General features: G+C 46.6%; 1 protein-coding gene across 1 annotated transcript in view; it reads right to left on the reverse strand.

Annotated features, from left to right (window-relative positions):
* ARCN1 (archain 1) overlaps positions 1-25,391 on the reverse strand; it is a 343,782-nt gene that overhangs the window by 234,207 nt on the left and 84,184 nt on the right. Inside the window, exons 3-5 of the mRNA XM_069614428.1 lie at positions 12,030-12,209; positions 11,549-11,754; positions 10,523-10,687 (exon numbers count right to left, since the gene is read on the reverse strand). Of these exons, the coding sequence (XP_069470529.1) occupies positions 10,523-10,687; positions 11,549-11,754; positions 12,030-12,209 (551 nt within the window). The remainder of the gene's footprint in view (positions 1-10,522; positions 10,688-11,548; positions 11,755-12,029; positions 12,210-25,391) is intronic.

The following is a 25,391-nucleotide window of genomic DNA, read 5'->3' on the forward strand; positions in this document are numbered from 1 at the left end:
TGGAGCCAAACCATCTTCGATTCTGGAAGCAAGACCTTCCTCTCTTCCTCTTACCTGCTGATGACCCGTCTGTTCCATGCACTGGCCACCCTCTGAATTTGAGCCCAGGTCCCTGCCTGTCCAGTTGCACCTCGCACTGCCTCTTGCCCACCCCACAACCCAGCACTAATGGTCTGCATCTGTAACCCAGATATCACACAAAAACGGGGTAGGACATGCATCACTTTAAAAAAAACACACATTTCAAATAAGACACTAAATGGGTCCACTATACGCTATCCTTAACCAGACGCACACCCTATCCCTATGGGGTGCGCTGTCCTAGACAAGAGCTGGTGCACCGCCTACAAAGAAAACCTAAACCAACCCTATTCCTACAATGCGTCTATTAGAGAACCTAAAACTGGATTGAATTCAGTCCCAATCTCACTCGCACACTGAACATTTGACAAGGGAATATTTCCTTTTTGGCAAAATGTATTCACCCTCGGGGGGAATGTGAACACGAAGTGCGATACAAAGAGGATTAGGTGCCCCCCACGCCCCCCAATATATTAAAAAGAAGGTATGTCTATAAACATGAAAATAGACGGTAAGTCATTTGCTACCGTAGCTGCTCATAACTGAGTAAACAACATTCATCAAATTAAAGTGGCCAATATGTCCAACGGACAATCAGCACTGATGGCTGAATTTATACATCGTATCCCCAGATTTTAGGGATATTGACAACACCACGAGGTCGACCGGTTTTGATGACACTTTGTGTGGTCATCTTCAGGGGCAATTATTTGGGGAAGTGCTGTCAGTCACAGTGACCATCAGACAGGATGGGGCATCCAGACCCGGCCTTAAAAAACTGCTCCACGACTTGTGCATGTTGGTTTGTGAGGCAGAATGAGCGGCCCCTTTGTTCAGGAGTCCGCCTCTCAAGCGGACCGCATACGGCTATGCTCTGGATGTTTTTGATGCAGAGAGTGTCGCAGAAGACTCGTGCACCGCAGCAGCAAGCAGTCCCTCCCTCTGCACTTAGGAGCCACCCCCTGGCTGCACCCTCAAATTACCGTCCCTTCTTCTCCATCCCCTCCCTGCACGATCTGAATGACAAGGCCTAGTAAGATAGTTTTGTCCTCCCTCTGTTTCCACCCCACCCCCGTCCTTGTCTTGTCACACCTAGAAACACGTGTACAGGCGGGTTATAAATGCCATATCACCCTCAATACCACAGTCAGGTAAAGTTTCAACTGCTGGTGGATGCAGTGTTCTAGGCTTCCAAGACCCTGATCAAAATTGTCAAGCGTTCTGCTCATAGGTTCAGCAGGCACTGTCAAAGAAACCCAGGGCAAAAGGTCAGCTGCTCAAGACTTGGGATTATATTTATGCGAGGAGCCATCTTTGCAAAAATTACTCTGTGCAAAGGAGGCGAGAGAAACACGTTGTCCTCGGACCATGTTCCTTCCTGGACCTACTCCAGTTTTTTGCCAGAAACCATCTCCCCAAGTTGAGGCGGTTCCTGACAGTTCTGGCTAGCAGTGAGTTTCTACCATTGCTTGGTTTATATCCAATTGAGATGAACTAGGAGAAAAAACTTGTAACAATCACGAGCAACCCAAAAGGGAGGTTAGAGGCAAACAGATCTCATAATAGAGGAAGTGTGGTGAGGAAGAAACTTTGGGACTAAATCATGGGAGTGGGCATTTACTTATTATCTGGGTTAGTTCTGTGTAACCAGTGAATGCAACTTCAGCCAAGGCTCTAGGAATTGTACAACTCTCAAACTGGGCTGCCAATGTTTGAAAGACAGCCTCTTTCCAAGGTATTTGCCACAGAATAAGGCAACAAAAAAGGTGGCTATAAACACTGGAGGAAAAGCTTTCATTAAAATTAATGTTCAGACTGTTGGGGTGGCCAAGACTAACAAAGGTAATGTATTTGAATGCTTAAAATTGGACTGGTTACTTACTGTTCAACCATTCTGTTTTTCAGAACAATCAAAGTTTTACAGGACTGAATGAGTGGATGCCTGATGGCACAATGAAAATCTAGTTAATTTGATCATCGCATTCATTGAAAATAAATGCCCAGGCAGAGCCTCCTGTAATGTATGCCACATACAGAGTACATAACAGAATGGAAAACACTATAGGATTATGCACTCTATACAATGAAGTTCCAGTAGAGATACTTTATATGATTGGGAACAGTCTGACTAGGCAAGTTGCCCGTTTCGCATGTCGTTTGCAGCATGATCCAACATTCTTCCATACCACCCCACCACTCCCAAAGTAAACATTTGAGAGGCTATTGTCCTATAAAGTCAGACTTGGTACAAGTTACTGGGTAATGGATGTGCCCAGAAAAATTGACAGTAATCAACGAGTTGTTAGGTTCGATATATCTTGTCAAAGTGATGTTTGGAAAAACTGTCCTAAGTCCTATCAAGACTTTGGAAAAATCTTACATCTGAGACAGTACATTTCAGGCAAAAGGACCAAAATCGTATAAGTCTTTCCCTATTCTTGAAGCAGGGGTGTTCTCAGTGACAGGAGGGGGTCACGAGTGCTCTAGTGTCCAACAGACAAGTCGGGATAAGAACAGATGTAGGAAAAGTCAGAGCTCCTGAAGAAGTCTCTTAAAAACCAGTAAGTAGTTTGCTTTAGCGTTAGTTAGGGTGCAGATGACTTCAGAGAATACACACTAGAAGGATTCCAGCCCTTGTCCTGGACGAACTGGATGAAAGGACTTGCAATCGCATTAATCACCCTCAAAGCTTGACAGGAATAAGTAATACCCCAGCCAACACAATACCTCAGCATAGAATAAGTTTGCAGCAGGACGTCTCCAGGATATGCAGCCAAAAACAGTTGTTGAATTCCTTGTTGCGATGACTGAAGACCAGACACTGAAAGGGAATTTGCAGGAGGGATCAATGGGGAATGCTCCAAGCAAAGTTTTTTGCGGCTTTGTGGTTTTGGCACCCTTTTCAGGAGAAGACTGAATATCGCCAGTCGGATACTCATAGCGAATCTGGTCCAACGCTCTGATGAGGGGACAGGGACTCAAGTCAAGTCTCTGGAGGTCCAGCAGGATGCCCCCAAAGTTGTCATCAAGTTTGAAAATTCAGAAGATTGTGCACTGCACAATGGCTCGAGGTCCCCACAGTATTGTTGTATTGCAGCCCAGCAAGGTCTCAGCACATTGTGAGATGGCTCAAAACGCAGGTTTTCTTGACTCTAGGGGATCTCACCAGGGTTGGGGTCGTAGTTTTCGGGATCCCCAGGTGGCTTGGAAGGAAGGGTAACAGTCTCTGGTTACAGTTAGGTAAGAATTGGTGCAGTCACACTGTGCGAGACTACACAATCTGGTTATTAGGTAACCCACCTTTTGGTATAGGTCTGTACTACACACATTGGTAGTGTGACTAAGCAGCCAGGCTTCTAAGAGGGGTAAATGTGAGCTGTTCCAATGAAATTCATAAAAACTACTAACACTCAAGGTTTCCGTTATAAATAATTTAACCATTTTTAAACAAGCGTTCTTTAAAAAAAAAAAAAGGCAATTCATGCAACGATGTAAATATACTTCAAAATGACTTCAGAATCAGAACAATTTAGTGGATAATCTTCGGAAACGCTTCTTACACAATTCCTACAGCCTGAGGTGTCTCAAATCACAAGGACAGTAATGGATTGTATATACACACCACACTAGTTATACTTTGCAGATTCTGAGGTTCCAGAAAGAAAAAGGTTTAACATGTTCTCAGTATATGTGAGGAAACTTAAATCTTGCAATGAAATCCAGACAAGCCTTTCCCAGCAGTAACAGTCTGAAACAAGTTACCACCTATGAGGGACAGCAAATATCAAAGTCAATGGGCTAGAAGAGTCTGCAGGGAGCCAGGACAGCCAAAGTCAATTTGAAACAAGTCTATGGAGCTGAGGCACTTCTGAGAATCAAAGTCTTGCACAAAGTTAGAGTGTTTGTTAGAAAATCACTTGTAGGGTTCACAAGCTGTTAAACCCGTGGAAACAGAGTTGGAATCAACTCTAAAAGTAAGCCACTTCAATTTCCAAATGAGAAAAGCATAGCTAAAAGACAATGAGTTAAGTATCCCAAGTCTAAACGGTACCTCTGGCTTGAAGAGGAGTGGTCTAGCTGGATTGTGTCCTGCTACAGTGGTGCAGACCCTGTGTTCCTGAGCCTCAGTCAAGACAAGAGGGAGGATGTCTGGAGGACTCCTGCGTCTGTACTTGGGAGGTCGTCGCAGCTACGGGCTCATTTTGGTTCAGCAGCACTTTGCGGTTTCAGCGCGTAGCAAACAGCACTGTCGCGGATCTCCGATATCGGTTGGGCTTCCTTCAACTCTTTGGGTCCTGCACTCTGGTGAGGAGACTCTAGCTCTGGTCATCCCGCTTCTGGAGGGTCCTTAGGAGACTCCCGGCTAGAAGCTCCAGATTTCAGACATTTCACTCGTCTACGAAGATGGTCCAGTGGAGTTAGTCTCCAAGAGGAGAAGTCATCCCTTCAGAAGTCTCTGTCAAAATGGCAGCAGGGCTTCACAGGGCAATTCAAAGGTCCAGGAGGATGCAGCAAGCAAGTGGTTTCTTCATCGTTTCTCCTAGTGGTGGACTCTGCCTCTAATCACAAAACTCCTTTTAAGCAGGTTTCGCCCATTCTTGCACAGCCTAGGCTGTCAATCACACAACAGGGTGGCTGCCCTGAAAGGACAGCCAGCCAATCAGGACTGGTTGCATTCAGGCATTACTAGAGACAGTACAGAGTAGTTTCGGGACCCTCCCTCACATGCTGTCCTTCCAGACACTGGAGCCAGAGGCAGGCTTCAGGGCTGAAGCTCGCCAAATGGCAAGACAAAATGCTCAGATCTGTTTTGACGCAGAGTAAAACAGAAGACCTCAAACAGAAAATGGTGAAAAAAAAAAGTCAGGGACCATTTTGACAAAATGGTCACTCATGGGTGCTGTACTGCAGCTGAAGATTCAGCCTGTGGTAGAATGGTAGGAAAATTAAACCATTGCCACCTGCCATTTAAGGTAGAGGGTAACAAAAAAATGTTACATGAGAACGTAGGATAAGGGGCTACTAGGTAAGCCCCCCCCACCACTCCACATAAGATGGTGTGTGCTGGACCTACAAAGAGAAAAGGTAAGTAAAGTCAATTTCATTTTACTTTTCTTGGAAACAGTAGTTCACACAAGAAAAGGTATTTAAACCTTATGAGAAAGAAAGGATTTATCTCGGACACTAAATTGAATGTGCAGTGTCACCATACAAAAAAAAAATGTCTATGGAGTTTGTCACTCCAAAAACAGTGGAAACAATCCAAATCAGGTCAAAACACGCGAGCTGAAAAAAGTTCACTCACTCCAGGGCTAAAATTAAAAAGTCCATCAAAAGAGCTTTGTGGGGCAAGGGGGGGGGGGTTCTCCAAGGTTGGAGCGAGGGAATTAGTACAGAAATGAGAATTATCCCCAACAGTTGCATAGCAGGCTCTCCGGTTGCTGGAAATCATCTCAGCGGTCTACTCTTCATCTTCCTCTTTGGATTTGGTTTCTCTTTGGATTTGGTTCCAGTGGTGGACTTGTCAGCATCTTGCGGGTTCAGAGTATTTAACAGTAACTACAGAACAACTTCTGCAATCTCAACCCTGCATTTTGCAGGTAGGGGCAATCATGCTTTGACCCGAAAAAGGTGTACCCCATTATACAATTTAGGGGGGTGCTCCCCCGCTCCCCTTAAATGGTGTAATGGGCCCAGGGGTTGCGGGGGTATCCCCCGCATCATTTACATAATTGTGGCGGCAAAAACACAGCATTTGTGCTGTGATATTTTGTATACACAGCCATTTTTGCAGCGATTAAGACATCCTTCAGGTCCATCTTCTCTCCCGTTTCACCTTCTGAAGTTTCCTCCTTTCTATCCAAAGCTCACCCCACGTCCGCCATCTGACCCTCTCCCTTCCCTTCTTATCCCCAAGATCTACCCTCTTCTTATCCCCTACCTTACCTCTTTCTTCAACATCTGCCTCTCCTCATCAACATTTCCCTCTGCATTCAAGCACGCTACGATTATTCCTATTCTGAAGAAACCCTCTGCTGATCCACTTCTCACTGCTAACTTTAGACCCATCTCTCTTCTACCATTCCTCTCCAAGCTTCTTGAGCGCCTTGCCTATTCTCAGCTCTCATCCTTTGTCAATACTTCCTCTCTCCTTCCTCCCTTCCAATCTGGCTTCCGTCCCAAACATTCCACAGAAACAGCTCTCACCTCCATCCTTAACTCCCTCCTCTCTGCTCGCCATGCCACGCAATCCTCCATCCTTATTCTCCTTGATCTTTCGGCAGCCTTTAACACTGTTGATCATCCTCTCCACACTCTTTCCTCCTTTGGGTTTCAAGGCCCTGTTCTCAAATGGCTATCCTCTTATCTCTCTTCCCGTTCCTTTGCTGTATCATGGGGTGGCCGGACCTCTCCTTCCTTTCCTCTTCAATACAGCGTTTCCCCCAAGGTTCTGTAGTTGGTCCTTTCCTCTTCTCCCTTTACACCTCCCTCGTTGCCCCGGTTATCTCCTCGTTTGGCATCTCCCACTGTTTCTATGCCGACGACACCAACTCTTTCTCTCTTTCTTCTCCTTTTCAACTGACCTTCACCTAAAACTCTTCCTGCCTTACTGCCATTAAGAACTGGATGCCTTCCAGCTTTCTCTCTCAACACAGATAAAACCGAAGTCCTTTTCTTTCCCTCCAACTCTTCCCCCTCCCCCTTTCATTCATTTTCCTCCCTCCAATCTCATCTCTCCCCAAGCTTGTAACTTAGGCTTTCTCTTTGACTCCTCCTTCTCCCAGCACATTTCACTCACCTCTCGCACCTGCCGTTACCACCTCTACAATATTTGCAAAATCCGTCCCTCCCTCACTTTCCACGCTACCATACTCCTAATCTCCTCGCTCATCTTTTCTCGCCTCTTCTATTGCTCCTCTCTACTCTTTCGACTACCAGCATCTCATCCCCCCCCCCCCCCTTGAATACATCTACCACTCTGCTATTCGTACCCTTTGTCTCCTCACGTCCCGTGACTCCATCTCTACTTCGCTCTCTTACCTTGGCTGGCTACCATTTCACTCTCAGCTAAAATTTTACTTTCTCTGCCTTGTCTTCACCCTCCATGGTCTTGCTCCTCCTTATCTCTCCTCCCTTCTCTCCTTCAACTCCCCCTCACGTTCCCTTTGTTCCGCTGACCACTTCCTTCTCACTGTACCTCCACCCCCGTGCTTCCTCCCGGTTCTGCTCCTTTCAACTCCTTGCACCCCTACACTGGAACTCACTCCCTCTCACAATCCGCTCCACCACGACCGTCCCCCTCTTTCTGCACTTCCCTTAAATCCCTCCTTCTCCATTCTCCTCTTTGAAAGCTCCCCCTCTACCCTTTCTGCTTCCCCCCTCATTTTTCCCCTTGATTTTCTCTCTCCTCTCCTACCCTCCTCTCCCTTCAATTTGCTCTTCCAACTCTCCACCACCCCTCCCACACCCACCTGTTCCCCCTCCCCTTCAGTTAATTGCTCTTTTCACTGTTTTATTGAATGATTCATGATGTAATTTTGCTTCATCCGTTACATTGTTGTTATGTATTATGTTGTTCCACTGTACAGCACCTTGGTGTAAAGCGCTCTATAAATCAAACACAAGAAATGAAGAGAAGGAACCCCACTCTTTTAGCAAAATGGTGGCCCTTCTCTGCATTACTGAGGCTGAATCAACGGACTGCAAGTAATAGTGACAAAGTCAAAAAAATAGTTGCACTGCCAACAGCCATTCAAGTTAACTTGCAATTGTAAAACAATGTTACCATCTACAAGTAAGGTGGGGGTGCTGGCTCACTTATATAAAATGTTAAGGGGATGAAAATCCCTCTTACTTCCTGGGAACAGTAGTTCACCTAAGTATATGAAAGATTAACAGGGGTGCCCAAAGGGGCACCGCAGCCGAAGTCCAAATGTTGTAGGAAACTACCTTCAACCATACATTATGGAGAGACCTAAAAAGGCCACCCATAAAAAAGCTTTAAAAAATTAAACAGACTTCCCCCTTCACCTAGGCACATGGTACAACAGTTACCAAGACTAAGGTTACGGGGTGGACAGGTCCGGAAGATTTATCTTGAATATGAATATAACTAGTAAAGTCTCATTGTCCAAATTGTTGTACAGTATCTGCAATACAGATGGTGCAGAAAGAGGACATGCTGGAAGTTGAAAGCAGAGACATCTTAAAAGATATCTGGGATGGGGTCAATTCAGTAGCATTTGCCTGGAAAATACATTTAGGCTAAATGCATGGAGAATGTTTGGAGCAACTACAGAAAAACATAGCTGATAACAGGGGCACAGTTCTTGAATATAGATGAAGCATAAGAGCGACACGATGGCAAGGCATATCGCACAAAACATGTCAAATCTTATTTAACAATGTCTGCAGGTCAAAAGATTGGGTGGGCTAGCACATGAAGTGAAATACAGAATTATAGTGACCAGCTAAGAGCGATCCGAGAGAACATTGCTCATCAGTCATGGCCAGAAGCACTAAATTAAGCTTCAGGACAACCAGCTATCTTGTGGCCCAGTGTAAATTGGTGTGTTTTTTTAGTTGGCAGAGTTATGTCGAGATGGTGCAGTCTTCGTTCAATGCTTACAAGCCCCAACATACCAAATACCTGGCTTATGGGTAGATGCAGAATGGACCTGGTGATCGACTACAATGTCTGGGAAGTTAAAAACCCCAAGAGACAGGTGAGATCGTCATCGTTCCCGAAATGAAGCAGGACGCGTGGATTGGACTGAACTGAATGGAATGGATCATGCGGCCTAAGAGCTGCTGCAACTCTGGTGCATGGACAAAATGAAACATGGCCAGTTATCGCCAGACGGAGGATAGATTTGCTGGCAAGGCAAGGGCTTAATGACAAATTGAACTAGTGTTCAACGCCAATGATAAAGGCATCCACTCTGTAGCAGGACCGACATACGATGTTCACCTAGCATTGGCTATGCAGATAGAAGCATAATATCTTTTGGCATGCAACTGATGTTCATATACATTTGAGATGCGTGATTAATTTGGACTGGTCATCCATAGTACCATATCCTTCTGATAAGATTGAACATTTACAGTAATATCTGTACCTTTTACAGGGACTTTTGAAAACTAAAAAAATGCTTTCAAAGTAGGGCATACACAGTTGCTCTTTGCACTTTGATATACTGCATCATGTAACCCAAATGCTTACGTTAGCAAACCCACATATGTGGACTGTACTTATTGCAGTATTCCTCTGCTGGCTTTGTTGCCGAAAGAGGGATATTTCTTTGCATTCACACACAAAGACGATTCTCCCAATGTTAGTAGACAGCATAAAAGACATCACACGATAACTAGCGCACTTCAATAAAGTTTCTATTGGAACAATTTTCTACAGGCAGGGTCAGAAAGGCTCAGTCAGGAGCTTGGAATATTGAGAGAAAGAATTACTAGAATAAAAATTAGATGGAATATCAAGATTAAAAAAAATCAAGAATAAAACAAAATTGTGCATGTAAGCACAAAAGGCGGAACTGTCGAAAGAGTTTGTCGCTGTTATGAGTACTGACCATACAGCTATAAAAGGCAGCACATCACCACACCTATAATAGGTGGTATAACACAGCAGAACCAGGAGAAGTCACATGTGGGTGGCAGAAACCAGGTAAGCCTCTAAAGTTGTGTGGCTGCAAAGTTAGCCTCTGCTTGGGACATACCCCAGTGATGAGTGACATCACCACACAAGGGCAAAACAGTCCTGGCTAAGAACAGTAATAGGAGCGGTCAACAGACAGTGGCTGGTTACATATGATTGACAATTGTTGAGGGGGTGGAGTTTGTGCTACACAACCAAGATCAATGGGGGGACCAGGTCCCCCTACACTGGTAGTCTGGAGCAAATATATCAGAGGCTAAGGGCAGTTTGCATAGATAGGTTTTAAGACTGTAGATCTTATACAGAGTATACCCTTCTCTATCTTTTGCATTGCATCCAGCAATTTGGCCACCCGTAGAAAAAGCCAAGGAGAATCTTTAGTAAGATGGCTGCTACTCTGTAAGGCAGTGCCTGGATGCCATCAAAGTTCAATAACTGGGATAATCGAGTTAGAAAGAAAAAGTGCCTGTCCCACCAACCCCCGCATCGGACAAAATGCTCATTTATTCAGCTGAAAAGCTTAACCTGGATTCCAAGAATGAATGATTTGCTGTGTGCAAAAGTTTGCGATTTCTGTGCACATACTGCTCATTAGAGAGCACACGTGGGGAGATGGTTTTCTAACCACTGGTTTTAATAAGCATCACATTTTAAAAACCAGGTCAGCCCTGGAGTTGAAAGGCAGACAGTGAAAACACAACACAAAATCCCAAACCCACTTCAGACTCGCCCATGATCTACACCATTTGGCAGACAAGACCTTATACTCACCTCTCCATGTTGACAGGTGGTGCCAGTACTTTGGCAGCCTCCGTTGAACGCTTTCCTGCAGATGAGTTCATGATGGTTTCCCCTTCCGACTTCAATTTGTCCACAAAATTATCCACCTCCTTCCCTTTGGCTCCAAGTTTCAGAGCTTTGCTGGAACCTGAAGGTCTTAAATGAAGAGACAAAATAAGACAGTTTTCAGACCGGTGGTAAAAACAAATTCCAGTAACCACATAATATTCAAACAGCTATATGGACAGTATACCAACTTTCAATACCAAGACTATTTATGGAGCCTATGGCTGGCTCCTCCTCATACCCACGCCTCAATAAAGTAGGGACTTCCCTAACTTCGTCAGTCTGATCTTAGCTAATTGGTGGTGCAGTTTCACAGCCCAATTAACAAAAAAGGAGTATGAATAGAACATGTTTTGCAAGGCATGTTGAAGTTCTTGAATGCAAACCATTCTGAAAATTAAATCTGGTTCAAAACGTACCATATCAAGCAGTTTTAAACTACATTAAAAATCTAGAAAGGTAGCAAAACTTTTCAGATTGCATGTGCCTTTTGGGTCAAAATGCATTCAAAAGGTGATCTCTGTTCTACAGTGCGCTTTCAATGAGTGCCAGTTTCTTACCCTAATCGGATGCTTTACGGCTTACCTCCCGGTTCTGATCAGATGTAAGGTCTACCAAGAGCCACGCTGCCTTGCACTTACCCAAAGACATGTACCAACTAAAATTAGTAGTTATATTACAGACAACCTTCCTTTCTATTGATGGGGTTCCCCAACTGACTAATGGCCTAAAATGACAAAAAGATGCACCAACTCCCTTTCATACGCCTCAATGTCTTCTAGCATCACTGTCAGGGACCAGCAGCCGAAGACACCTTCCGCTTTCCGGGCGCACGATCAGCCAACTCGTAGTCACTGTCGGGTCTCACTTTTGGGCTACCTACATGAAGCATTTCCAGCCTGCATTCAGCTACTTCGCTAGCTAATGTCTCAGTGGTCCAAATATAACTACCTGGCAGCGGACTGCGACGCCTTGGGTTTCTCAGTCTCAATGATGGTTTCTGTGATCATAGCTGCAGCAGTACCACTGGAAACAGCAGAGCTGCCGAAGCCGCCAAAGCCTGGTGCTTTCTTTCCCTGTCGCTCAGCATCACGGCGGGCCTGCTGCAACTCTTTGGCTTTCCTTCGCATCTCTGCTTTGGCCTCACGCTCCTGAGTCTGAAAGAGAAAACAGGTCACTATAAAGACATCCCACGTACAGGCATCTAAAAAAATTATGTTCCAGGGTGAGCACTCTACTACCAACAATGCTCCCTTTTAGTCTTCATTTAATACTTTTACATTCGTACCTTCCTTATTCAAATAAAAAGGAATCTAGAATATGTAAAGCCCCCCCACAAAAAAGTTAAAACTGGCTAGTTTGTTCATCATTAGCAATCCACTGTCTGGACACACCGTCATGAATGTGCAACATTGCAAGAACAAAGACTTACTTCTCGTACTGCTCGGAACACTTTCTCTTCATGGGAGTCCATCTCTGTGAAAGTGCGAATCTGGGCCAGATTCACATTCTCCCGGTAACCCAGGGCCACAATCTCGTCAAAGGCAAAGATCAGGTCGAAACAGTGATCCGAGATCTCATTTTCTTCCAAGACTCGACAGTACTCCGGAATCTTAATGAGAACAAGAAATCATTAAGCATGTAGGCATCTAAAAATCTATTAACAAAGAAAAGTCCCAGCCATCTAGGTACCAAGAAGCACTTATACCAGTGACTTTCCAAAGACATTAGTATATTGTCAGCAAAATGAGCTTCTATACTTGTGTCCAGAAATCTGAATAGGCAGGCCAAGAGCATTCACTGAGCTACTTAAAAACAGAATAGAAGGTACTTTCTGGCTGATTGATCACCCAAGGAAGCATTTACAACAGAGCATAGCCCATCAGGAGAACAACTCCAAACGCCGTTTAGACACCAGCTAGTGTCCCACGTTAATTACTAGGACGACTTCTCTTAACGGATGTAATTAAACAAGCCAGAAACTTGGTGTTCGGAGCAACAGAAGCGCACTTTTATTTCAATCAGCCTTGTGGAGAAAAGAAATAAAACCCATTGGAGCAAAAGTGCACTTGCTTTATGTTTTTTTTTTTTTGGTAAGTGTGTAAAGACCGGAGGGGTGGGTCTGTACTCCTGCTCTCTATCGCAGAGGAGAGGCACAGAGGACCCCAGCCAAGGTTCTCTATTATTGGTACATGGACGAGCAATCAAGGCCTAGCTTCTCAGGTGGTGAGGCAGGCTGGTTCTTAAGTACAGTGTAGTCCCCAAGCAACCATAAAGGAATGTCCGCACACTATTAGTTAAAACACTGTCTTTATAAAATTAATAATCAAGGTTCTGTTCAATATCACGATAACACTTTGTACTTGGTTATCTATAATGGCAAGTCTATACAGTTCTGCGTGGTACCACAATTACTATTCGATCTCTTTAAAGTGCATCAACTGTACGGTTAAATGTAACAAATAAGTTTGTAAAGGAAACCAACAATAGATTATAAGAGGAAAGCAGTTGGTTAAAACAATTGGCAGAATACTGGCCCCGTTTACCTAGACACAGTTCTGTGTGGAGGATTCCCCCGCCCCCCCCCCACCTAGGTAACCTGTAGAATAAAGATATCACAAGCCAGTCCATATTTTGTTCACAAGAGTCTTTCCAATAGTTCAGCAACCCCAAAGTACCTGGCGTTGTAGCGTTCCTTGTCGAGGAATCGACGGCCCTTCTTGAGTGCCCTCCCTTTAAGGCAGGAGTCATGGTTTGAACGTCCGGCGAAGAACAGGGTGAACTACAGCAGTGAAGTGGCAGCTTCTTTCCTAGTGGTGCTCGTCGACAGGGAAGCGTAAACATCCCGCAAGGAAGAGGCGTGCGGGGCACCTCGATGTCTAGTTCTGGACCGCAAGTGTTTGAACTGTGGCCCAGCAAGTGCGTTGAAGCGTCGGCGTCTATGGACTTTGGGTGGCGGGCAGGAAACCCAACGGCGGATGCTCCTCGGCACGTCAACGGCCTGGCCTTCTCCGGGAGGATAAGACGGGCGACAATGCGGATGAGCAAATCCATGAATCGAATGTTCTTAAGCAACTCGAGCATGGCGGCTCCGGTCGGCGACGGTGATGAACAGTCCGGGCGATTCGCTTTGGGATTCCTCAGCAGTCCCAGTCGGCAGCCTTTCTAACAGGGAGCTTTGGCAAAGATCAGCTGCTGCACGATGGTCCCTCGCAGCTTGGGAAGAGGATGCCTTACCAGGTCCTCTCTGGATCAGTCCTTGGAGACACAGCAACTGTCAGATTGAAGGAGAGCAACAGCAATTCTTCTCTTCCAGCAGGGCTTCACTGTCAAGCTTTAGTTTCACTCCAGTTACTCTTCGTAGTTTGGACTTCAGCTTCTGAACACGACTCCTAGCAGTGAGAGGTCCCGAGATATACTGTTGATCTCCCATTCATTCTGCTGGGTCAGACTCCGGCAGCCAATCACTTTGAAGGGCATTCAGCAGTCGGCCAATCAGGCACACGGTGCATTCAGGCCATTCTTCTCCATCCAGACACTCACAACACAGAATGTTGATTCGGACAAGTACCACGCCATTCAACACTACACTGCATTCATTCCAGTTTCAGGCAGGGCTGTCTCAGTCATTGTGTCAAACACTAGATACCAGACATCCACAACAAAAAGTGTAGATTCGTCACACTCCATTCACCCAGGTCCCACCCACAACATACGGTCGTTGGGAAGGCTCCAGTCAGTCTGGTTGGCACTTCCCCCACACCACCATATATGGAACTTCCACCCAACAGCCAGTCAGGGGGAAAGGACAGATGCAGGGCTTCCCGGGACTTCGGGAAGATCAAGGTAACAGGCGATGGAAGGCAAGGGGCCACGGGGGCCATCTTGTCTCCATCAGGAATCTACCGATTCCAATGACAGGGCCTGGGCATCCCAAAATGGAGGCCACTCAGGGCACCAGTCAATTCAGCACGGAGCTACCACCAGCCCATACCCTGCTCCGTTGGTCTCACACACACACATACACGCCCAAAAACACACTAGGGACACAGGGTTGTACCCCACCCATGGGTGCCATAAGGGTATCCCACAGGTCTGGACACCAAACCAAAAGAGCTGCTCCGCCATGAGTCCCACACATGAACTCCTGCACGGAAAACATAACAGAACACAAAATAAAAAGCAATAAAGAACAAGGATACGGAGGCCCTGTCCCTCCAATGCATTTCCAGCATCACAGTAAGCATATTGAACCGGCTTCAAGCCCTCCTACCCCACACAACTTCAGTAAAGCAAACCTTGGCCCAATGTTGCTTGCTTTGCTTTCTGCACGCCATATCTACCCATACATCAATGAATATATTAAAGTTGAAATCATCCTTTTAAAATATATGTATGAAACCTACAGGCTGAGGGCCCGATGCAGGTTTTCAGACAGAAATGACCTACAAGCGTTTGGGGAGTCCTTCTCACACTTCGACAATTTAACAACTTCATCAGGAGGGTGATATAAACCAAGCACTCGCATCTAAAATGAAGGATAATGCCCCTTTGGGTTCACCTATTTATCCGGTTTGAGTATATAAAGAAATGGATGCTGCGGCCTTATCAGCAGGCGAAGAATTATTCTTTGGAAAAAACAATACCACAAAGGACATTGGCGCACAGTGCGAGTTCACTTCAATGCCACTTCTTACCGGCCCATCGTGGCCCATTAAAATGTAGACGAAAATAAAAAAAAACAAACCTTGCAGTCCATAATTATCGCGGCTAGGCACACCTTCTCTGAAAAGCTCCATCGTTCATTGCTGTAAACCAATTGGCAACACACAAATTGGACTAAAACTCGTTTTACACTGCCATTCCAATATGTTGACTTAACTACATTAAATAAAGCAAACAGCGAAAAGTAATACAGTAGGTCACGGTCCAGACACTTCAGGTGCAACATTCCTAGAGCTGCACTGAAGAGGCCTTCGAGTGTCACAACAGCACACCAAACATTCCTCACCCAGGCACTGCAAAAAGGATAACACAAGGGGTAAATATGTTGAAGGCAACAAAGGTCATTTGCCACCTCAGTTTGGCACATACCCACAGAACACCCCTTCTTACTCGCCAAAAGTCACTCACCTACCAATAGCTAGCATAAGGTGCACATTTTAAGGCTGTATAACACGATATATACTAATCCACACAAATGACCTTAAAGCCACTTAAGAATTTCAGAATAGGGGCTTGGCTAGGTAGCCATGCTGTAGGAACGTTTTGTGTTGCTCCTGGGTGATCCGTAATGCTCCTGTCCAAAGCTGTAGATCCTGCTGCATCGGAGAGCCAAAACAACGTATTGCTAAATGAAGCATTGGCCAACACATGGGCGAAGGCAGGAGCAGAATCAGAATAACGGAAGCAGATCTGCAGCGCGTCTGCCCAATGGCGCCTGTTGCCACTCAACATTGCAAGAGACCCGGATGTGAGGGCCCCCTGGCCGTGCAAAAAGTAGTATCGGAGGAAGCCCCTGCGGGACAAATAACGACCCCGCACACGCCGTCCCAGGAGTTGTGCAGGACCGACCTGAGTTTAAGCTGTCTGCAACTGAGACAGCGTTGAGGTGGCAAGAGAAAGCGGAGATGCTACAGGTCTAGTGGAATGACTGAGCGTAGCGGAGCACCACCCCAGCGACGCTCACATACATGGCGGCTCTGGTGAGGCCCCGGAAAGGTGGTGGTATTGTGCACAGCCCCAGGTGGTAAGACTGGGCTCCCCCATGTACAGCTGCAAAGGCGACCGAAATGCGAGTCGCAGTGCAGCGAGGGCCGCATCCAAATATATGGAGGAGCCCAGACCAGTGTTGGCCACTACGGAGGGTGCAACCCTATGTAAATAGTTGCCCAAGCAATCCTCTAGTGGGTGGGTGGGGGAAGTGGGGGTCAAGCACTGCGTGGGACTGAGCGCGCCCCTCACCCAGAAAGTCACACCGCGGCCTGCACAGTGCTGCTGGCTCCATGGAGTTCCCTGGAGGAAAGGCCAGTGTGAAGCTGTGGACATTGGCTCTGCACAGTTGGGTGCCTCTATCCTCACTGCAGCTGCTGCCGTATCTAGTGCCTGAAAGGCGATACACTGTTACTGGCAAGACTGGACGGTACCGAGAGTGACCTCTGCGCTACAACCAGTTGAAGCCGGACGGTGCACCCCTCAATTGAAACAAGACAAAGGGCGACGCGCCCTGCAGGACCCGGGACCTCCTATTGGGGCCAGCGCATCCAGTGCCTCTAGGGAGGGAGGGAGGGGAGGCAGTGGCCTCGATCTGTGCCTCTGGAACCAATTGATTGAAGCCTTCATGATACCGAGGAACGCCAAGTGAGCTCAGAGACTGACAACTGGAAACATTGGGCAGCAGAAAAAGACTTCTGGGTGAAACTACCCCCATCATTGATCAGAAAAAGACTTCTGGGTGAAACTACCCCCATCATTGATGGGCAGAGCTGCACTGATGAAGATGGTGGCGGTGCTCCCTAGATTACTACACTATTTTGCGAAAGTTCCATATGATATCCCTAGAAGTTTCTTTAGGAAGCTAGAAGGATTCTTGTAGTGCAAGGGCCGAAATAGGCTGGCCCTCGCAAAACTGCAGAAGCCATACGGTCAAGGCATAAAAAGGTACCTAATTTTGAGGCACATTTTGTAACGCGCCAACTACAGTTCGTTACCAGGTGGTTAGCAGACGAGCCATCACATGCACCCCCTTTTTTTTTTTAAGGAAATGGTCTAGATTCCTAGGACGTATTGGCCAAAGCCCCCGCTGAAGCTGAAGCTGGGGAAGGCAATATGCAACAAAGCCTGTCGCCTACTAGGCAATCACAAGCCCTAGTCACCCCGGATCCCAACAGTAGCACTGAACCCAGAAGACCAACAAACCAGACTACAGGTCAGAAAACATTGGGAATCGCTAGGCATCGTAACAATCGGCGACCTGTTACAAGATAGAAAGCCGATATACAAACACACATGTAACAAACACTGGGCTATACAAAGGACAACATATTTTACACGTATCTCTCAGTGCAAAACTGAAACATGTGGCCAGCACAGAAGAGGGAGCTAAACTCAGAATAGAAACACTGACATTTCGGAAGGAGGCCATGAGATATCCAGGATATACGCGAAGAAGACCTAGAAGAAATATTACCAGATAAACTATGGGAGAGAGCAATGGTGATCATAAGCAAGCGTCACAAAACTGCAACTCTCACGGTTATACATAACCCGCAGAGCGTACCCAACGCCAAAGAAATTAGCAAGCTTCAGCAAAAACACAGAACACGGCTGCCCAAAAGGGTGGGGGAAGGAGGGAGGGAAACAAGTGACAATTCAATAATGGTTGAGATGTATTGTTACATATATTTACAGTCTACATTCTTATGTGAAAAACCAATAGAAAAGAATTAAAAAAAAAAATTCAGAATGATGACAGCAAATACCTGTATTGGAAGGTCACCAGTAACCCAATGATTGAATCCAACTACCAAATGTAGTAAACCTCCGGGTTCTCTCTCCCCCCCCCCATTACAAATTACATAGGAAAGGGGATCAGTAAACACAAACTAACGAAATAAGTTAAGTGACGAGAAGAGGCTTTGATAGATGCCGAATTTAACCGGACCACATTACATTCCGACAAAAGGAAAAACACCAAATTATTCCAGTCACCTGCACATGGGAGGAACATCCAGACGAAAGAAAGTTACCAGTTGGTAAGTAACTTGTTGTTCGAATGGATTGTGTCCTCCCACGTATTCCTCATCTTTGATAGACTTCCAAAGCAGTGATATTTTGGAGGGAGTACCAATTAGATTTATCGTGAATAGAATGAAGGACTGCCTTGCGAAACGAAGAAGCTGAGTCTAAGCAATAATGCTTAAAGGTATGGATTGACGACCAAGTTGCCACTGAGTAAATGTCAATTACAGGGACAACCCTCTGAAGAGCCATGGAAGTTGCCATGCCCCTCGTGGTATGAACTGAAAGCCCTTTCGGCAGCTCGTTTCCAACAAGTCTGAAGCATACCTCAATAGCCAGTGCAAGGCATAAAATAAGCGGTATCGGATCACTATTTGCAATATACTAATGCAGGTTTGATGTATATTTTAGCAATCATGTTGCTGTTACTGCAATATGATTCCCAGATTGTGCCTTTAAAGTAGTTCTGCCAATCTCACCCGGGCTGCGCTCAAAACATTGTATCAATGTTATGAGCCCAGCTCGGATGCGGCGCCATCACGATGTGAGAGGAGGATCTCTGCCCCCCTCTCGCACTCTGGCTTCATCCTAGTAGAGGTAAGGAGACCGAGGGAGTCACCAAGTGCTAGGGAGGTTTGGATGGAGGCGTTGGGCCCTTTAGATTTGAAATGATGGGTGCTGGGTGTAAGTGGCTGATAAAATGTCTCCCGCCCGTTCGGGTGGGAGACATTCTTCTCAGCCACTTGCTAACACCAGCACCCGCCGTAATAATGCAGCCTGCTGCTTGCGAGCAGCAGGCTGCGTTATTGCGGCATGTGCTGGGTATAAGTGGCTGATGACCGGGATATAGTTGGTTTAGTTACTGCTAGTCCTAATTTAGGACCGCTATTATCCGACAAAAAGTTGATCTTGGCAAAATTTCCCCATTATGCATCATAAAAAAAGCCATTTTTAGGACCAGTCTATGCAGCCTCTCTTCATCTTTGCCCAAATGAGGAGGAGGGTAAAAAGATGGAAGTGCTATCTTTTGTGACAGATTAAGGTCGGAGACTACTTTCGGCAAAAATGGTTTGACTGTAAGGACTACGTAGTATGAGGAGGCGTGCATGAAAGAGCCTGCAACTCACTCACCCTGTGCCACAAGAAGTGCAGTTTTCAGAGTCAAGAGCCTCAACGGGCAGGAATGTAAACGCTCAAATGGTATGCAAGTTAGAAACTTTAACAAGGTTTAAATCCCAAGCAGGAACTTGAAATGGGACAGGAGGATACACGTTCGTGAGTCCCTTCAGAAATTGAATAATCAATGGTATTTTGAAATAGGAGACCTCTTCAGAGGAGCGCTTAAAAATGGAAAGCGCCGCCAGGTATCCTTTTATTGTCCCAATCTGGAGCCCTAGATTGGCCAAAGTAACAGAAACAAAAGCACCATAGGAGTGCCACATTGACAAGGGCCCACATTCATGTCCTTACACCAGTTACTGAATTTATTCCATGCACCAGTTACTGAATTTATTCCAACGAGACTGGTACAAGGATTTGGTTGCTGGCCTTCTTATCCGGGAGGTCCCAATCCTTATATCTCAACCTCTCAGAAACCATGCGTGAAGGTCGAGGGTCCTGCCCTCTGGATGGAGAACCCGACCTTCCTCTTGCGAGAGAAGATCCTCTCTTTGTGGAAGTAGTATTGGAGGGCAGATGGACATATCCAGAAGGTCCGGGTAACACGTCGTCCTGGCCCAATCTGGAACAATTAGGATCATGTGTTTCCCAAACTTTCTCAACCTCCTGATCACGTGAGGAATGATGGGGCCCGGAGGAAACTCTTACAGGAGTGCAAATTCCTAGTCCACCACGAACGCGTCTCCTAGAGCTCCTCTCGGGGGAAATTCCCTTGAGCAATACTGATCGCACTTCTGATTGATCTTGCTCGCAAACAGATCCACTTGAGGGGCTCCCCAAAAGGTGAAGATCTCTTGAATGACTTCCTGAGCTAGTTCCCACTTGGAGACTGTGCTCTGCCTGCTCAGAGCTTCCCCCGCCGTGTTCTGCTCTCTGGCTAGGTGAACTGCTGATAGAGAGATTCCTTCTTGTATTGGCTAGAACCAGAGGTACATTGGCAGTGACCCTCGCCTCCTCTTATTGAGGTAGTAAATGGTCACTGTGTTGTCCGGCATTATCAGGACATTCTCTCCCTGTACAGAGGGCAGTAAGGCCGACAGCGATAGTCTGATTGCCCTCAGCTCCAAAAAGGTTGATGTGTAGTTTGGACTCCTTTGGAGACCAAAAACCGCTAATTGTCAGTTTGTTGGCGTTGGCTCCCCACCCCGTGAGTGAGGCATCCGCTCCGGCCATGGTTGCCAAAGACAGTTTTTTTTTTAGAATGTTTTCTTCGCAAGCCCACCAAACCAGGTCTCGAGTAACTCTGCTCGGAACTTGCAGTTGATCCGACATTCCCTGAAAATTGGGATCACTGAGTTCTGAGAACCCATTGAAGGGATCGCATTCTCAATCGGACCTCTGGCACCAGGAAAATGCAGGACGCCACGAGACCAAGCAACCTTAAAAAAATAAATACACGGCCGGAAGATGTTGGGCATTTTGGAATGGTGCTACCATCTACCGAATATGCTGAGCTCTCACCAGGGGAGGCAAGGCTTTCCCCGAGGAAGTATCCAAGACTGCGCAGATGAACTGTAGATTTTGGAATTGTATTAAATGGGACTTATTGTAATTGAGGGAGAAGCCCAGTCTGTGTAGGGACTGGCAGGTGATACTGAGATGTTCCTGGGCTTGCTCGGGTGAACAAGCCCTGATTAACCAGACGTCCAGGTAGGGGTAGACGTGAATCCCCACTCTTTTCAGACTTGCTGCTACTACCGCCATCAGCTTGGTCAACACCCTCAGGGTGGAGGTCAGCCCGAATGGCAGAACTTGAAACTGATAGTGAGAACCGTCAACCGCGAACCTCGGGTATTTCCTGTGCTCGAGATGGATTGGCACATGAAAATAAGCATCCTGAAGGTCCAATGATACCAACCAATCTTGGAGTTGGAGAGCCTGAAGGATCTGAGAAAGGGTAACCATCTGGAACTTGTCCTCTGAGGAACTTGTTGAAGTCCAAGAAAGGTCTCGATCCTCCATCCTTTTTGGGAATGATAAAGTAGGGGGGGGGAGATACAAACTTGTTTGTCTCCGCTATAGGTACCGGTTCTACTGCACCTTTCTCAAGCAGGGTCAAAATCTCTTGCACAAGGAGCGGATCTGGAATTTTGACAGTTGGCTCCCTGTGGATCATCTTGAGGCCTTTTTATAAAAAGGAAGGCAGTTACCTTGAGCCACTGTTTCCAGTGCCCAAGCATCTGAAGTAATGCCCTGCCATACGTTCAGATGCTGAGAGATTCTGCCTCCCACCGGGGTCTTGTGGGTCAAGGCCTCAAAGTGGCTTGAAGGCGGCTGCAGCAGTGGCTGTGGGTAAAGATGGGGCTGATTTAGCACCCCTTCCTCGTCCACCACGAGGGAATCTTCTTTGCCACCTTTGCCTGGCCTGTCCTCTACCAACTCAGGAATAGAAAAAAAACCCACCTCTCCAGGAAGATGAGCCTTCCTAAGGTTTTTGAATGGGGGCGACTTAGCCGCTGCCTTAGAGGTCTGCAGCTTCTCCAGACTCATCTGCCTTACTGCGAACAACCTCGAGCTGTAGAAGGGCATGTTGGGCAGTCTGGCCTGCACATCCGGTGCAAACCCCGACTTTCTCAAGCACGCAAACCTGAGCAGTTAAGTGCCTGCAGCCATGGATCTGCTGATACGGTCAGCAGGTCCAGTCCTGATTGGAGACTCTCCCATCGCCTCCTTGCCATAAGAAAGCCGTTACTTTCAACGCCTTCTGGGATGTGATCAGCCGCTATGCTAACAGTCCCACAGGGTATAAGTGAATCGAGTCAAAGTACAGGTAACATTAGTGGACTTCAGGGCCATGCTGCCTGAGGTAAAGACCTTGCGATCCCAGGCGTCAACTTTTTTTATCGTCTCTATACGGGGGATGGAGGAATAAGCAGACTGTTTTGTCGAAGTAGCAGCTTGGACTACCAAACTCAGGCATAGGAGGTTTGCTGAGCTCACTGCTAGAGGGTCTATACTTCAGAGAGAAGTTCCTGTTAACCGCAGGTCCAGATTCTGGAGCCTCCCAATTTGAGATCACCTTCTTCTGAAGGGCCTTATGAAAGGGCAAAACTGGGACATTCTGGTGACCCTGGTGTAGGATGTCCGTCATGTCATCCTGCTCGTAAATTGGTGAAGCCCTATTCCAACCCGTGTACTCAGTGACTATTCATAAGGTTACTATAACCTGAATCAGCATGGTCTGATGGGTCAGCTTTTCCAAACTCCAACTCTGGTGAAGCCTCGGGACCACTAGCGGATCAAGGTCCTTCAACCGTGATCATTTAATTCTTCAGGTAGCTCTAGTACCAAAACGCACTCCCAATGGAGAGATTTAATCATCCTAAGCATTTTACTCTTCATAAATGAAGACATGGACTTAAAAATAATTTTTTTGGTACAGGTTTGAATTTTTCTCCTGAACTGTACAGGGCTTTGATGTAATAGAAGACTGTCAACTGTGTCGAAGACTGTCTCGAGAAAGGGGTTGATGTATTAGAAAAATCGACCTTCATTTTGCCACCAAAGCAATCGGCGCCGATGGCGTCTACGAATTCGAAGACTTCACTGTTTTTAGCTTATTCAACAGCCTCAGAGATGGATTCAACTCACAAGTTGATACCTTCAACACCCTTTTGTCAGGTCGAGTATCTCAAGTCTCCAGTTTACCACTGCCTTTGCCGAAGTAACCTTTGACCTCCCTGAGTCGTCCAAAGGAGCAACAGGGGCATGGCTCTTTCGTGACTTTTGAGGGGGTTGAGGCCGCATTCTCAAGATCCGCATCATCTCTACCCTAAAGGCATTCCATTTACTAGGTATAAGAAAAAAAAAAGACCTAGTCGGACATCTCTGTAGAGGTATCCAATGATTAAGATGGAGACCTATAGCGCCTCTTCTTCGAAGAAGAGAATATTGTCTCGACCGACTCCTCTTCAAATGTTTATGCCTAGTGGAGACCTTCGATTCCACCTGACTTTTTGTCCTTCTTTGAAGTAGCCTTCGAAGCTTCCCTCCCCACCGCCAGTTTACCTCTGTGTTCCCGGAGAGCTTTTTCAGTCATGGACTGAGAGAATCTGCAGGCGTAGCTCCGGTGGATGGAACCCAAACACCAAAAGGCAGACACGGTGAAGATCCATTATCGACATCTCGCCCCAGTCTCTTCTTAAAACCAGACTTTGGGGTCAAAAGACATTTCTCAGTAAAGAAATGAAGCGTGCCGTTATTACTCGAAGCAAACCTATCAGAAAAAACAAAACTGAAGCCAACTGGCACAGCAAGAGCTACTACTGGTGATGTCGACACGGCGGCCATCGGGGTACATAAACGCCATGACATCGTGCACAGCGCCCTCTGCCGAGAAAAAATGTCCAAAGCAGCGGAGCTGGTTGAGATATGTATATCAAAGATAAGGAATACGTGGGCGGACAATTACGAGGGAGGACAATCCATTCGAAGTTCTGTTAGGCAGAAACCTGTGCAGTTCCCTTACGGACCGCTGCAAAAGGCTTAAGACTACAGGTGTTGGCAATAAACCCAATTTGTAGCAGTCTGTACCACCCAGATTTACCTGGTAGCTGTGGCTGAGCAGTCAGACTTCTCTCAAGAAGAGTTAGGCAGTATATAGAGTATACACAATAGGTACAGAGATACAGTAGCACAAGCAAACACTGACGAGAGCTTTGGTGTAAAAGTATATAATTATTTAAAGACACACTTGTAAATTACACTAGCACAAAAAGAGGTAAGTAAATTCAACACAGTCACTATTATAGATATACAACCCTGATTACTTATTAGACAAGTCTTAGTGAGAAACACCACTTATTTTCAGACAGAGGTGGGCGCTTAACCTAAGATGGCACTCTAATAAGTTATAAAAAAAAAGGGGTGGGAAAAGGCAGAGTTATGAAAGCACACAATTTCAATACTTTTAAAAGAACCACAGTGAGGCAGGTTAGGCAAGGTCTACTGGAGAGCAAGGAAGTTCAAATGCCAGGCCCACTCTTAGAGAGAGCAAGCGAAATGGGTCCAGGATCACACAGTGGGGTTATGCCCAAAGAGTATTTGTAGATACTTCAAAAAGAGGAGATCAAGTCAGGAAAAGTTAGTTAACAGGCCCCAGGCTAACCCAAGTTAGAAAGTCGATGATTTACTGTCACCCAGAACGATCTGTTGCAAGGGAGGCCAGGCGGGACACAGTACCTGTGGTGGCAAGAACGCTCCAACGGCGCAGTTGTTCCTAGCAGCGGGTGCAAGTCGGTGGTTCGTCCAGAGGAAGGGGAGGTCTCGACGTGGAGGAAAGATGAAGGTCGTTGCACTGCCAGGGAAGAAACTAGCCGCGGAGTTCTCCGGTTACAAGGTACTACCCTTTTCTTCGCGCTAGTGGTAAACCGTGGTATCCCGGTTGCCGGGGTGCTTGGCACAGGCAAGGCGGCCACGAGATGATCCAGGAAGGCGAAAAGACTGGCAAACTAGTTATCCCCACCAGTCAAAGGAAGAAGACTCTCCGGACTGGAGATCTCCTCTGTCGTCGGGAAAAGTAGTGAGACGGTTCAGCAGGGCTCCACCGGTAGTGTCGTCGTTGCAGGTCGGCTCGGCTTCTCCCTCCTCAGATTCTTTAGGTCCTGTGGCGACTTCTGAAGTTCCAGTCCCCAAAGCCCTGCTTTTATGCAGAAAACCCCCATTCATCAGTCCTAGCTGTCACTCAAACATGCTAAGTGGTGAGCCGGGCGGCTCACCACAGGGCCAATCACACCAGAGTGCGACTTGAGTTGCTAAGGCAACTCAGACCAGGGTGCCTAAACCCCCTCCCACACCCCCTGTGGTACCCAGACAGAGTGGCACCACTTTGAGGCTTCTGTGGAGAAGCCCGCCAAAAAGTGGAACAAAGGGCTCG

This window comes from Ambystoma mexicanum, chromosome 9 (genome assembly GCF_040938575.1).
Source record: "Ambystoma mexicanum isolate Mex_15411 chromosome 9, UKY_AmexF1_1, whole genome shotgun sequence".
Classification (NCBI taxonomy): Eukaryota; Metazoa; Chordata; class Amphibia; order Caudata; family Ambystomatidae; genus Ambystoma; species Ambystoma mexicanum.